General features: G+C 53.6%; 1 protein-coding gene across 1 annotated transcript in view; it reads left to right on the plus strand.

The window, feature by feature from the left end:
- The window catches only part of Cacna1i (calcium voltage-gated channel subunit alpha1 I), a 110,061-nt gene that overhangs the window by 75,887 nt on the left and 21,653 nt on the right, over window positions 1-12,521 (plus strand). Inside the window, 16 exon segments of the mRNA XM_034516566.2 lie at window positions 2,415-2,566; window positions 3,352-3,537; window positions 3,803-3,920; window positions 4,048-4,203; window positions 4,619-4,712; window positions 5,333-5,535; window positions 6,036-6,509; window positions 6,785-6,885; window positions 7,370-7,493; window positions 7,753-7,821; window positions 8,284-8,468; window positions 8,943-9,069; window positions 9,313-9,438; window positions 10,400-10,489; window positions 11,607-11,799; window positions 12,356-12,507. Coding sequence (XP_034372457.2) covers window positions 2,415-2,566; window positions 3,352-3,537; window positions 3,803-3,920; window positions 4,048-4,203; window positions 4,619-4,712; window positions 5,333-5,535; window positions 6,036-6,509; window positions 6,785-6,885; window positions 7,370-7,493; window positions 7,753-7,821; window positions 8,284-8,468; window positions 8,943-9,069; window positions 9,313-9,438; window positions 10,400-10,489; window positions 11,607-11,799; window positions 12,356-12,507 — 2,550 coding nt within the window.

Here is a 12,521-nt window from a genome sequence, read left to right on the forward strand (position 1 = left end):
GTAGAAGTGGCCTGAGACTGGACAGCCTGTGGTCACTAAGCCCAGCACTGGGCCTGGATGAGCCTCCTGTGCCTTCTAGACATGGGCTGGTATTTTCTGATCTGGACCACCTATTCTTTCACAGGGTACATGCTGGGCATCCTTGTTAGACTTCTCACTGTCTGTCGTCTGTCTGACTGTCCGTCTGCTGTGATTTTTATGTTGTCTCTCCTTTCCTGGAGTTCTCTCTGATGTCTGTCATGTCACTTTGTCTCAGTCACCTTCCCCCACTTTCCTTCCTAAAATAGGATTTCATGTAGCCTAGGCTGGCCTTGAACCCACTATGTAGCCAACAGTGATCTTGAATTTCTGATCCTCCTGCCTCTGACCTCTGGAGTGCTGAGAGTACAGGTGCATGCAACCATATCCGGTTAATGGGGTGCTGGCAATTGCACTTAGGACCCCCATGCATGTTAGACAAGCTCTGCCCACTGAGCCACATCCCAAGAGCACTGTCCGTATGCCTATAGCAGAACTTTCGCCTCTGCCTTTTGCTCACCATCATCTGTCTGTCAGTTCATCCTGGTCCCATCTCTGTTCCTCTCTGCATCTCTGCCTCGTCCCTTCCATAGCCAGCCCCGCCCCTTGCCCACCCCCCATCCTCCCAGCCCCTACCCCCTCATTCTCCCCCCTCATTCTCTCCCCCCTTGGACTCCCACTTGTCTTGTCTATATTCATCTGTCTGCCTCTCTCCAGCCTGCCTCTCTCCCGGAAAAAATGCTCTTGGGAGTGATGGATGGTCCATTAGAGAAAGATTAACAGGTGTGCGCTGCCTGGAAAAACAGCTGTTGCGGGGGAGGAGGGAGGCGAGCTACTGACCTTTCCGAAGCGCGGTGGCTAGAGCCTGGTTGGAGGGAACATGTACACATTGTGTGCGGCTGAGAGCCAGCGCATGGCCAACTCAGCCGGCAGCAGCTACCCTTCTCATCTCGGATTATCTGACTCAGGTGGGCTGTGTGAGCTGCGTCAGAGTCTCTCCCACCCACACCCTCCCAGGGTCCCGCTCCCTTTGCATTTTGAGAGTCAAATGTAATTACAGATGGAAATGGGGCCCTTTCCTTTTATCTGGGCTTGAGAGGAACTGGCGGCTTTATTGGATTTCCTAGGCACTAGATGGGAGGCTGGTGGCTGGATAATTTTTTTCTTTCTTCTTTTAAGCCATATGGGATCAAAGTTAGACCCCTGGGGTTCTCTGTTGCTGGGGGGGATGTGGAATTAGGGTGCTGACAAGCGGGAGATGGCTTGCTGTTGTGGCACCCTCCTGTCACCCAGCTCTTACCCTGGCTGGGAGTTTGGCTCTGCCACCCTTCTCTGCTCCCCTGTGTCACCAGCTCTCTTTTTTCACTTCCTCCAGGAGGCTGCCTGGCTTCCCAACGCTGTCCCCCAAAACATACTCAGCTGAGTGAGTGTTAGTGGGTACTGGCTTGCTTTGTTTTAGGGAGGCTCTGCTACTGAGAGGGGACACGTCTCTTGCAGGAACATAGCCGCTGCACAGTGTTAGCTCTAGGAAGACCTGTGTGATGCAGTCAGGAGTGAACAAATGAATGAGTGAGCAGGCTAGTGGGTTCAAGCAGGATTTCTGTGTACCACAATGGAGTCTGCTATTCTTATTGGGTGGTTCCGCGCAAGTCAGTCCCACCACCCAGCCAGTTTCCTTACTTGTCAGATGGCCTATCGGGCTTTGAGGTTCAGGAAAGGAGGGATAAGTAGCTGTTCCTTTTCTCAGGATTCAGGGAGAAGCCATTGCTGTCCCACTGAGCATAAGCCAGACCCCTTGATGCGGGAGAAGAGAGCAAGGGGGCAGAGGTTCCTTGCCTCACCCTTAGCCCGAGGCTGAAGAAACACTATATGTGTGGATAATAAGAGGAAGCATCAGAGGCAGGGGGCCATGCCTGGTACCAGTCTCCTTAGCTCCATGGTATTGTCTGTCTCAAAGCAGGGTTCTCGATGGTGCCATTTGCAAGCTCTTGTCTGCCTCTTAAAATCCTGAGAGAAACAAATCCAGGGGTAGAGGGAGGCCTGTGCCTGAAAAACGAGGGATCTGGGGTCACCAGCTGGTGACTTGATCTTCTTGGTGTTCTCCGAGAGCACTGTGGAAATGTCCTGTTCCTAGGGCTGTTTCTAGCATGCAGCAGGCACCCTGTCTTTTTCCTCCATTTTCCAGCAGTGTGTGAAAGGCTGGCCCATCTGTAACATGGGTGGTATAATGTCTCCTAGAGTACAGTACCAGCACCACATGTGGGCTTCCTCATTTCCTAGTAGACAATCCCCTCCCACAGGATCCAAAGGTAGCACAGTTGTGAAGTCCTACAGACCATGGTCCAAGTCTAGCAGACTCACTAGTGTCACACGGTCTCTGTCCCCACTCCCCACAGCCCGAGGAGCTGACCAACATCCTAGAGATCTGTAATGTGGTCTTCACCAGCATGTTTGCCCTGGAGATGATCCTGAAGCTGGCTGCCTTCGGGCTCTTTGACTACCTGCGAAACCCTTACAACATCTTCGACAGCATCATTGTCATCATCAGGTAACAGCACTGCCACCCCCGAAGCTGAGGAGCAGGAGTGAGGGCCGCAACCCCGAGCAGTAGAGGAAGCCTCTGAGTGACAAAGGAAACCATCACCGGCAGGCAGTTATCAAAATACTGAATAAACTGGTGATTTAGTAATATATGCTTCTGCATGAATGTGCTCAACAGAGGTAGCAGTGAGTCTGAGGCCACCAGAGTTGCAAACGGGGGTTGGAAACACAGAAATAGCTAGGCAATATGAAGATATCAGCTATTTTAATTCCCCATGAAGTCATGGCTATGGCTGATTCTCTGCTTTGTTGTTTACATTCATAATCAAAGGAAGCGTGCGACCTCAAAAAGAGGTTAGTGACATTCAGACTTGCAAGACTAGACAGACTGTTGCCTCCTCTTTCTCCTTCTTTAACGTGCGGGGGATGTGTGTGTGTGTGTGTGTGTGTGTCCGCGTGCCAGTAGGACAGAGGGTAACTTTGCAGGAGTCACTTCTATTGTGTGGGTCCTGAGGATTCAACTCAGGTCATCAGGCTGGGTGGCAAGCTTCTCTACCTGCTGAGTCATCTCACCAACTCTAGCCATGAGCTTCTTAATGCCGGATCCATGGGCTCATGGCTGAGAAACCCTGTTTCAGGGGCTGCTGTGATGTAGCACCCAACGCCATTTGTTAGATGGATGGATGGATGATGTAAGCTGTTTTCTGTTCTCCTTACCTTCTCTGCTTCTTCCATCTTCCTGTTCCCTTTTCCTCCCACTGACCCTTTCTGCCTCCCCCATACTGGCTGCAGCATCTGGGAAATCGTGGGGCAGGCTGACGGCGGCCTGTCCGTGCTGCGCACCTTCCGGCTGCTGCGGGTGCTGAAGCTGGTGCGCTTCATGCCGGCGCTGCGGCGCCAGCTCGTGGTGCTCATGAAGACCATGGACAACGTGGCCACCTTCTGCATGCTGCTCATGCTCTTCATCTTCATCTTCAGGTGAGCCCCACCCACCTGCTGGGGGCTACGGGTGTGAGCCTGGGACACGGTGGCTAGTGGAAGATCCTAGGGACAAAGTTGACAGGATCTGGCTGTGAATCTCAGCACCAACCCAATGGCTTTGGGAAAATCCATCCTTCGAGCCTGAGCAGTCCCCTCTATAAACGCGGACTTAAGATTGTCCTCTATCCTGGGACTGGGTGGTCTTGGGAGGAGCAGAGAAATGAGTATGATCCCCCTTGAGCCACCTCCATTCTTTTCCTAGCATCCTTGGGATGCATATCTTTGGCTGCAAATTCAGCCTCCGCACGGACACTGGAGACACAGTCCCTGACAGGAAGAACTTCGATTCCTTGCTGTGGGCCATTGTCACAGTGTTCCAGGTGAGTGGTATCTGAAAGCTCATGGATTTCACGGGGGTAAACATCATAGCATGTCTGGGAGGGGCTGAGGTGGACGACCTGTGCTTGGGAGGGCTGGGCCAGGGCTGAACTGTGTCCTTCTCAACAGATCCTCACTCAGGAGGACTGGAATGTTGTCCTGTACAATGGCATGGCTTCCACCACCCCCTGGGCCTCCCTCTATTTTGTTGCCCTCATGACCTTTGGCAACTATGTTCTCTTCAATCTCCTGGTGGCTATCCTGGTAGAGGGCTTCCAGGCTGAGGTAACTATAACCCTGGGCTAGTCATTGGGTGGGAGACAGGGAGCCTGGCAGGATGATAGTAGCTGGAAGCTTCAGCAGGTACTCCACCAAAATAGAGCTGCTAAGGAGGCCTGAGCTTCCTGCTCCAGGTAGCATGCAAATGGAGGCTTCCTCACCACCTAGAGCCTTTTCTACCTCAGATTCTAAAGCCTCCAAGATCTGGCTTTCCAGAGCCTGCTTCTTCCTCTATACTGTTGGACTTTAAGGAGTGCTGGAAATCAGGGTGACTGGGTATTGTGACCAAAGTCCTCATTAGCCTGACACCCCTGTTCTAATCCAGTTTCCCCGCCTGTAATAGGAAAGGCCATAGAAAAATCCCAAGGGTGGGCTAGGAGAAGGCAGAGCTGACCGGTTCTAATGTGAACTGATCTCCCAGGGTGATGCTAATCGCTCCTACTCTGACGAGGACCAGAGCTCATCCAACTTGGAGGAGTTTGACAAGCTCCCAGAGGGCCTGGACAACAGCAGAGGTAAACACACCTGTGCTTTCCACTCAGGGTCAGGAACTCCCTGGAGATTCCCAGATGGCACAGTGGCTTCCCCATGAAGCTTAGGCCCAGGAACGCAGGGTTTGGTTTTTTTGTTTTGTTTTTAAGCAATTATATCTGAAAGAGATGCTTGGTCTCAGAAACAGACAATCATGGGCCTCCTAGGTTCCCCTAGAAACCCTTCTGCTTCCCTTTCTACACGGGGCTCTGAGTTACAGCCACAGTGCCTCTGGATGTGGCCTGTGTTCAGGTCACATCTGATACCACTAGGTAGTCTTTTTCAACCAAGCCCAGTATCCATGGTAACCCAAGAGGACAGTCCCTGCCTGTGAACATGGGGGTAAGGTACTCCAGCATGGTGGAGGTCTAGGCTGGTCCCAGAACAGAAGGGAAGAGTCATGAAAAGGTAAAAGCAGCTTTACAGGCAGGGAGGAAGAGGGCACGTGAAGTAGGTGCCAACCTCCAGGAGTTCCTAGTGGAGGACATCTCACCAGAAAAGCTCTCCATCTATATACAACCACTTCTGATTGTGTCATGGATTCCTCTGTTCTTCTGTCTGTCTGTCTGTCCGTCTGTCTGTCTTCTTCATCTCACACCTCCAGATCTCAAGCTCTGCCCGATACCCATGACACCCAATGGACACCTGGACCCTAGCCTCCCTCTGGGTGGGCATCTGGGTCCTGCTGGTGCCATGGGTACTGCCCCCCGCCTCTCACTGCAGCCAGACCCGGTACTGGTGGCCCTAGACTCCCGGAAAAGCAGTGTCATGTCACTGGGCAGGATGAGCTATGATCAGCGATCCTTGGTGAGTCCTGTGATGGATGCTGGCTGCTGGAGGTGGGGGCACTAAAGGACTGTGGCACCAGGTGCCCTGTCGAGGGTACCACACTATCTAGTATGGCCCAGGCAGGGTCTGTGTTAATGACAGTCCTGGGTGCTCTGGGCTAGAACAGGTCTTTATAGCTGGAATACAAGAGTGGGGTCTGGAGGAGAGACCTGGGATTTCATCTTGGCAACAGTGTATATACTTTGGGGGTGGGGCCAACTAGAGCTTCAATCTGGCCTCTGCCACCTCTAAACTGTATAAAAGCGATCCAATTATCACCTATCTCCGAGCCTCAGTTTCTTTACCTGTAAAGCTGACCCTTATTTGCCATATGCTTTTCTCAAGAGAAGAAGGGGCTTTAGTCTGAGTCATACATCGGAACGGGTGGGCCCCCTCTAGCATGGCGTTTAGGATGTCTGGGTCTTGGTGTTAGATTATGGTGTGGGTGGTTCCTGATCCAAATCCGGGTCTTTCTGCAGTCCAGCTCCCGGAGCTCCTACTACGGGCCCTGGGGCCGCAGCGGGACCTGGGCCAGCCGTCGCTCCAGCTGGAACAGCCTGAAACACAAGCCACCCTCAGCTGAGCATGAGTCCCTGCTCTCCGGGGAGCGTGGTGGTAGCTGCGTCAGGGCCTGTGAAGGCGCCCGGGAGGAGGTGCCACCTCGCGCTGCACCCCTGCATGCCCCACATACCCACCACGCGCACCATGGACCCCACCTGGCCCACCGTCACCGCCACCACCGCCGGACTCTGTCCCTCGATACCAGGGACTCTGTTGACCTGGCAGAGTTGGTGCCCGTGGTGGGTGCCCACTCGCGGGGCGCTTGGAGGGCAGCAGGCCAGGCCCCTGGTCACGAGGACTGCAATGGCAGAATGCCCAACATAGCCAAGGATGTCTTCACCAAGATGGACGACCGCCGCGACCGTGGGGAGGACGAGGAGGAGATCGACTACGTGAGTAGGGACTGGTTGGGACACCTGAGAAGCTGCCCTTGTAAAAACAGTCTATAGGGCTGAAAGAGGCGGATCCAAGGGATTTGGGGTGATGGGTGGGGCTGAGGGTGGGACCAGAACTGTCCACATCTGACTTACTCTGCTACCAATTCTTCCTTGTTGGGCGCTGGGAGAGAGGTTCACCCCGTGCCCCAAGTTTGTTGGCTGGCAGAGTGGGAAGAGATGGGCCGCTCTGCGCAGCACCAACCCCAGGAACCAGTTCCTTGCCTTGCCAGACCCTGTGTTTCCGCGTCCGCAAGATGATTGATGTGTACAAGCCGGACTGGTGCGAAGTCCGTGAGGACTGGTCGGTCTACCTCTTCTCCCCTGAGAACAAGTGAGTAGTGGCTGTCTGGGAGTGCAGGCCAGAGAGGAGGAGGGTGATCTGTCTGGGAGGGAGACTTCTCTACCAAGCTGGGCAGGACACCTTCATATGACAGAGAGAGGAGGGTCTAGCCGTCCCTCTGGGGCTTCCTTGAGGGTGGTTTTTTTTTTTTTTTTTTTTTTTTTTTTTGCCAGCCCAGTGCTGGCAACAAGGCTGGACAGATCCATAGGCAGCCTGAAAGCTCAGATGGAGTCCTTTCCATCAGAAGGCTTCCGGGAGGACGCCTTGGGGTTGTTGTTGGTTGACCTCATTAACCTAGGTGTATGGTTGGGAAGGAGGCTCCAGTTAGGCACAGATGTCGACAGCTACAGGAAGGGAGAGGGATCTCCTCCTTTAAGCCGTTCTGGTCCCCGAGTGTGTATCGTGGTCTTGTCTTCCTTCTGGTCAGAGTGGGAAGCCAACTGACCCTCCTGGGGGTTCCTTGACTTCTACTCAGGTTCCGGATCCTGTGTCAGACCATCATTGCTCACAAGCTTTTTGACTACGTGGTCTTGGCCTTCATCTTCCTCAACTGTATCACCATTGCTCTGGAGAGGCCCCAGATTGAAGCTGGTAGCACTGTGAGTGACTGCAGCCCTGGGGGGCTGGGCAGAGGGCCAGATAGTCATAATGGTGGGGGAGCCCGGGGAGAGCTCAGCCAAGGCAGACACTTAGCATGCAGGAGGTAGGGGCAGAGCAGAGAGCTTGCCTGTGGGAAGGGAAGGCCGCTAGATCTGAGGAATAGTGGCCATGGTGGCTGCCCCTGGCTGACTCAGAGGCTGATTAGGCACTCGAGCAGATGTGGAAGACTCGGACTCATGGTTTCTCCCACTCTTTCAGGAGCGCATCTTCCTCACGGTGTCTAACTACATCTTCACAGCCATCTTCGTGGGCGAGATGACACTGAAGGTTGTTCTGGGCTCTACCAGGATCTTTCCCACCCCCCACCTGGACCTAGACCTCACCTTCCCTGCTGGCCTGGCCCTCAGGAATATCTCATAGGTCCCAGAGGTCCACTCCTGTTGGGTTCGAGGCCTTGGGTTGAGCTTCCGGGACTAGAGGAGAGCAGTGGCTCCCTCTTATCACCAAGTCCAACCAGAAAGGCGCAGTTGTTTAGAAACACTGCCCTGGGATGCTTCTCAGTGTGGGTGGCTCTGGGTTGAGGTCTCATGGTCATGCTATGAGACCATAGCTCACAGACTTCTCTGGGCCCAGACCCTGTTCCTTCCTGCCTATCACTAACCCTCAGAAGAACCATTGTGAGCCATACCTCATCCATCACCTCTTTACCTCCCTTTGTCCTTTCCCTGGGTGGGGGGAGTCTTCTGGCCCCATCCCCCTCCCAAGGCTTGACCCTAATCCCACCCCCAGGTGGTTTCTCTGGGTCTGTACTTCGGTGAGCAGGCATACTTGCGTAGCAGCTGGAATGTTCTGGATGGTTTCCTGGTCTTTGTGTCCATCATCGATATCGTAGTATCCGTGGCCTCTGCGGGGGGAGCCAAGATTCTGGGAGTCCTCCGGGTCCTGAGGCTCCTGCGTACCTTACGTCCTTTGAGGTATGGACCCTGCCCCAGTGCATGGTGATGGAGTGGGAGACGTGTATTGCTGCACTGAATAGGGATATCTCCCAAGTGGGTTTTTCACTCTGGCTTGACAATACAGGCTCCCCAAAGCATTGTGCCAAGCATACCTTGCTGCAGGGAGGAGAAGCCAAAGAGCCTAGGGCAAAATTGCCTCCACTGCACTCCCTCTTCTGTGTTCTGGGGTAGCTCACTGCCATCTTTGGGTACCGCCTCTTGGGTGTGGGCTGCACTCTGTGGGGATTGGTTGAGGGGGTCAAGTGCCCTTCTGTGTATTAATCTAGGTAGAGATTGGTGCTTAGCCCCTGTCCTAGCTAACCTGGCTATGGCATCTTCATTTCCTGCTGGAACCTCCCCCCTCCCCCAGGCCTGGTGACCGCAGGCTGAGTTGGGGCTGTCTCTCTGTCAGCTGTGGCTCATGGTGCCCTGGCCTTTCTTGCCTGCTCACAGGGTCATCAGCCGGGCCCCTGGGCTGAAGCTTGTGGTAGAGACGCTTATCTCCTCCCTCAAGCCCATCGGGAACATCGTCCTCATCTGCTGTGCCTTCTTCATCATCTTCGGCATCCTGGGGGTGCAGGTGAGGGGTGCCCACTCTGCAGGGTGACAAGAAGTTGAGCACAGCCTATTCATGCCTGCTGCAACCCACCTGAGCGCACTAACCTGGGGACCTGGGGTGGCCTTGGCGGAGCCAAGTGAGAAAGGCAGACCCAACCTGGGTCGACAGAGCAAGGGGCGGGTCGTGTGGACCAATTCCTGGAGCTTCCCTCCTCTGATTGTGCCCCCTTTACCCTGAGCACTGTCTTTCCCTCCTTTCCCACAGCTTTTCAAAGGCAAGTTCTATCACTGTCTGGGAGTGGATACCCGAAACATAACCAACAGATCTGACTGCGTGGCCGCCAACTACCGCTGGGTGCATCACAAATACAACTTTGATAACCTGGGCCAGGTGAGCCCTTCTAGGGTCACAGGGGTCGCAAACCTGGCTCCAGTCCCGCTCTGTCAGAACTGACAGCTCCCATCCTTCAAAGTGGGTCTGGGTGGAGCTCTGCTCACAGGAGAAGTAAGGCTGGGACCCTGGGTGCAGAGTCTGCCAGCACATAAAATTTAACAGGTACTTCACAAATACTAGTTCTGACTTCCCACCCAAGGGACAGTAATGGGAGTTTGAGAGCCATCCACACTTGGGTGTACACCCAGCTGTTTTTTTTTTTTTTTTTTTTTTTTTTGATTGAGGTGTTCTCTTTAAGTCTCAGTTTCTTCCTCTGTCAAATGGGAATATGACAGTCCCATAGGCAAGCTGAGCTAATGACTAGTCTGAGGGAAGGGGGCCTTGACCTGATGGCTTCTCTTTACTAACACTTCAGTCAGCATGCAGGATCCTACTTTGCCTTTGATCCAGTCTCCTATGAGCTGCCTCCAAAGAGCCTCCCTTCTCTATCCCCGCAACACCCTCCAGGCAGCTGTATGCAGAGAGGGTATACCCCAGGGTTTGATGCAAGAAGAAGCAGGTCCAGGCCAGTGGCCCCTCACTAGTGGCTGGTGGTAGATTTCCTGATGCTCACTCACAGGTCCACATTCTCACACGTGAGTTAACAGCAGGGGCTGGGTGGAGCCCCAGGACTCCTGGGTCAGGGCACGGGAACTCATGGGCCTTCTCGATGGACGGACATCTCTCAGACAGTTACTGATAGAACTAAGACGGTAACTTAGGACTCTGCCTCCAGTTCCCCTTCCACCCCCATGATAGCAGCCCCAGGGCTCACAACAGGCACACAGTAGGTCCTCAGCAAGGCCTCATCAGCTTGACTACTCAGGATGACCTCTTCATCCTGGTTTCCTAGTGGCAGAACAATGGAGGGCTGAGGAGTCCACATCTCTTACCCCAACCATCTTTCTTTGTCTTCCAGGCTTTGATGTCCCTCTTTGTCTTGGCCTCCAAGGATGGCTGGGTTAACATCATGTACAATGGGTTGGATGCTGTTGCTGTGGACCAGCAGGTGGGTATGACTGGGGCCGCAGCAGACGAAGATGGTGGGGAGGGACCTGTAACTCACCTCTGGTTCTTGGTCTCTTAGAGCCAACCTATTTTGATGTGGAACTAAGGGGGAGCTGAGGAGGGTCAGGGGTGATGAGTACTCCCATATGAGTTTCTCTACTCCTTGTTTGCCTGTCCCCCATTCCTAGGAATGGGCTCCACCCACTCTTCAGAGCTTGGCTGCCTCCTGGTCACTGACCAGGTTTCTGCTGCTTTGTTTCGGGATGGATGGTTAACTGGGAGTGTGGCTGGGTGGCAGGTTGAGTAGATGGAAGACTAGGTAGATGGACGGATAGTTGGATAAGTTGTCAGGTGGGTGGGTGGATGGGTGAATATATAGGTATGGGTGTGGGTGGGAAGGTAGGTAGATAGATGGGTGGACAGGTGTATAGATGAGTCCATGAGTGGGTGAATGGATATATCGATGGATGAATAGATGATAGATAGATAGATAGATAGATAGATAGATAGATAGAAGAATGGGTAGATGGGTGGGTGGTTGGGTAGATGATAGGGTTTATGGATGGAGAGATGTGTGGGTGGCTAGATAAATGGATGAGCGGGTGGGCTGATGGGTAGATATAAATAGGTTGTATAGATGGTGGGTGAATAGATGGTGGATGGTTGGTTGGGTGAGTGGGTAGATGAATGAATAGATGGATGGGTGAGTGGGTAGATGGATGGATGGAAGGATGGGTGAGTGAGTGGGTAGATGGGTGAATGAATGGATGAGTGGGTGGGTAGATGGATGGATGGATGGATGGGTGATAGATGGGTTGGGTAGATGGTGAATAGATGGATGCTTTCATGGGTGAATGAGGGGTAAGTCACTGAAAAGACAGCAGACCAATGTATGCAAGAGACAACCACAGGAGCAGGGAAAGAGAGGGCAGGGAAGTAAAGCTGACCTCCTTACTTGTGTATTGCCCAGGCTAGACCATTCCCATTTGCTATATTGTTTCCACCTTAGGCTTCAGAGGCAGGCTGTCCTAACTCCCCCATTACACAAGGCTGGGTGAGATCAAATGCCTGTGACCTTGCTGTGTAGATCCTCAGCCCTCACTCTGCCTCCCCTGCAGCCGGTGACGAACCACAACCCCTGGATGCTGCTGTACTTCATCTCTTTCCTGCTCATCGTCAGCTTCTTCGTGCTCAACATGTTCGTGGGTGTGGTCGTGGAGAACTTCCACAAGTGCCGGCAGCACCAGGAGGCTGAGGAGGCACGACGGCGTGAGGAGAAACGGCTACGGCGCCTGGAAAAGAAGCGCCGTAGTGAGCAGATGGTGGATGCTGGGATGGGCAGGGTCTCTACCCACCACTGTGCCTCCTGGGTGGTGCCCTGGGTTGGGTCTGATCCAGGCCCACTGGGTCTTTGGAACTGGAAGACAGCAAAAGATTTAATCCATCCATTGTCCATGGCCCAGCCCCTTTCCCCAGCATCTACTTGTCCAGGTGACCAGGGACCATCAGTAATGATACCACTGGTCACCCTGGGTAGAGCCCAGGTGCTTTGGGGCAGACAGAGACAAAGGCTGACCAATAGTCAGCCTTAGGACCCCTGTCTCTGCCTATCAGACCTACAGTCCTTGTCATGGGCCTCTGTAGGGACTGTTTGAGAATAATGTATGTCCTAACACCCTGCTTCATACCACCAATATCTCAGGGTTTTCCTAACAGTGTCCTAGCACTGGGAGAGGAACACTCTCATTCAGGACCTGGTATGGGCCAGCATGCTCCTCTTTTGCTTTCTCCTTACCCATGGCCTCTCTCTCCTTTGTGCTTGGTCCAATCCTGTATGGTCTGTGCTACTCTACCATGCTCCCTACAGAGGCTCAGAGGCTTCCCTACTATGCCACCTACTGTCCCACAAGGCTGCTCATCCACTCCATGTGCACTAGCCACTACCTGGACATCTTCATCACCTTCATCATCTGCCTCAACGTGGTCACCATGTCCCTGGAGCACTACAACCAGCCTACAGTGAGTCTTGGGGT

The sequence above is a fragment of the Arvicanthis niloticus genome, chromosome 13 (genome assembly GCF_011762505.2).
Source record: "Arvicanthis niloticus isolate mArvNil1 chromosome 13, mArvNil1.pat.X, whole genome shotgun sequence".
NCBI lineage: Eukaryota > Metazoa > Chordata > Mammalia > Rodentia > Muridae > Arvicanthis > Arvicanthis niloticus.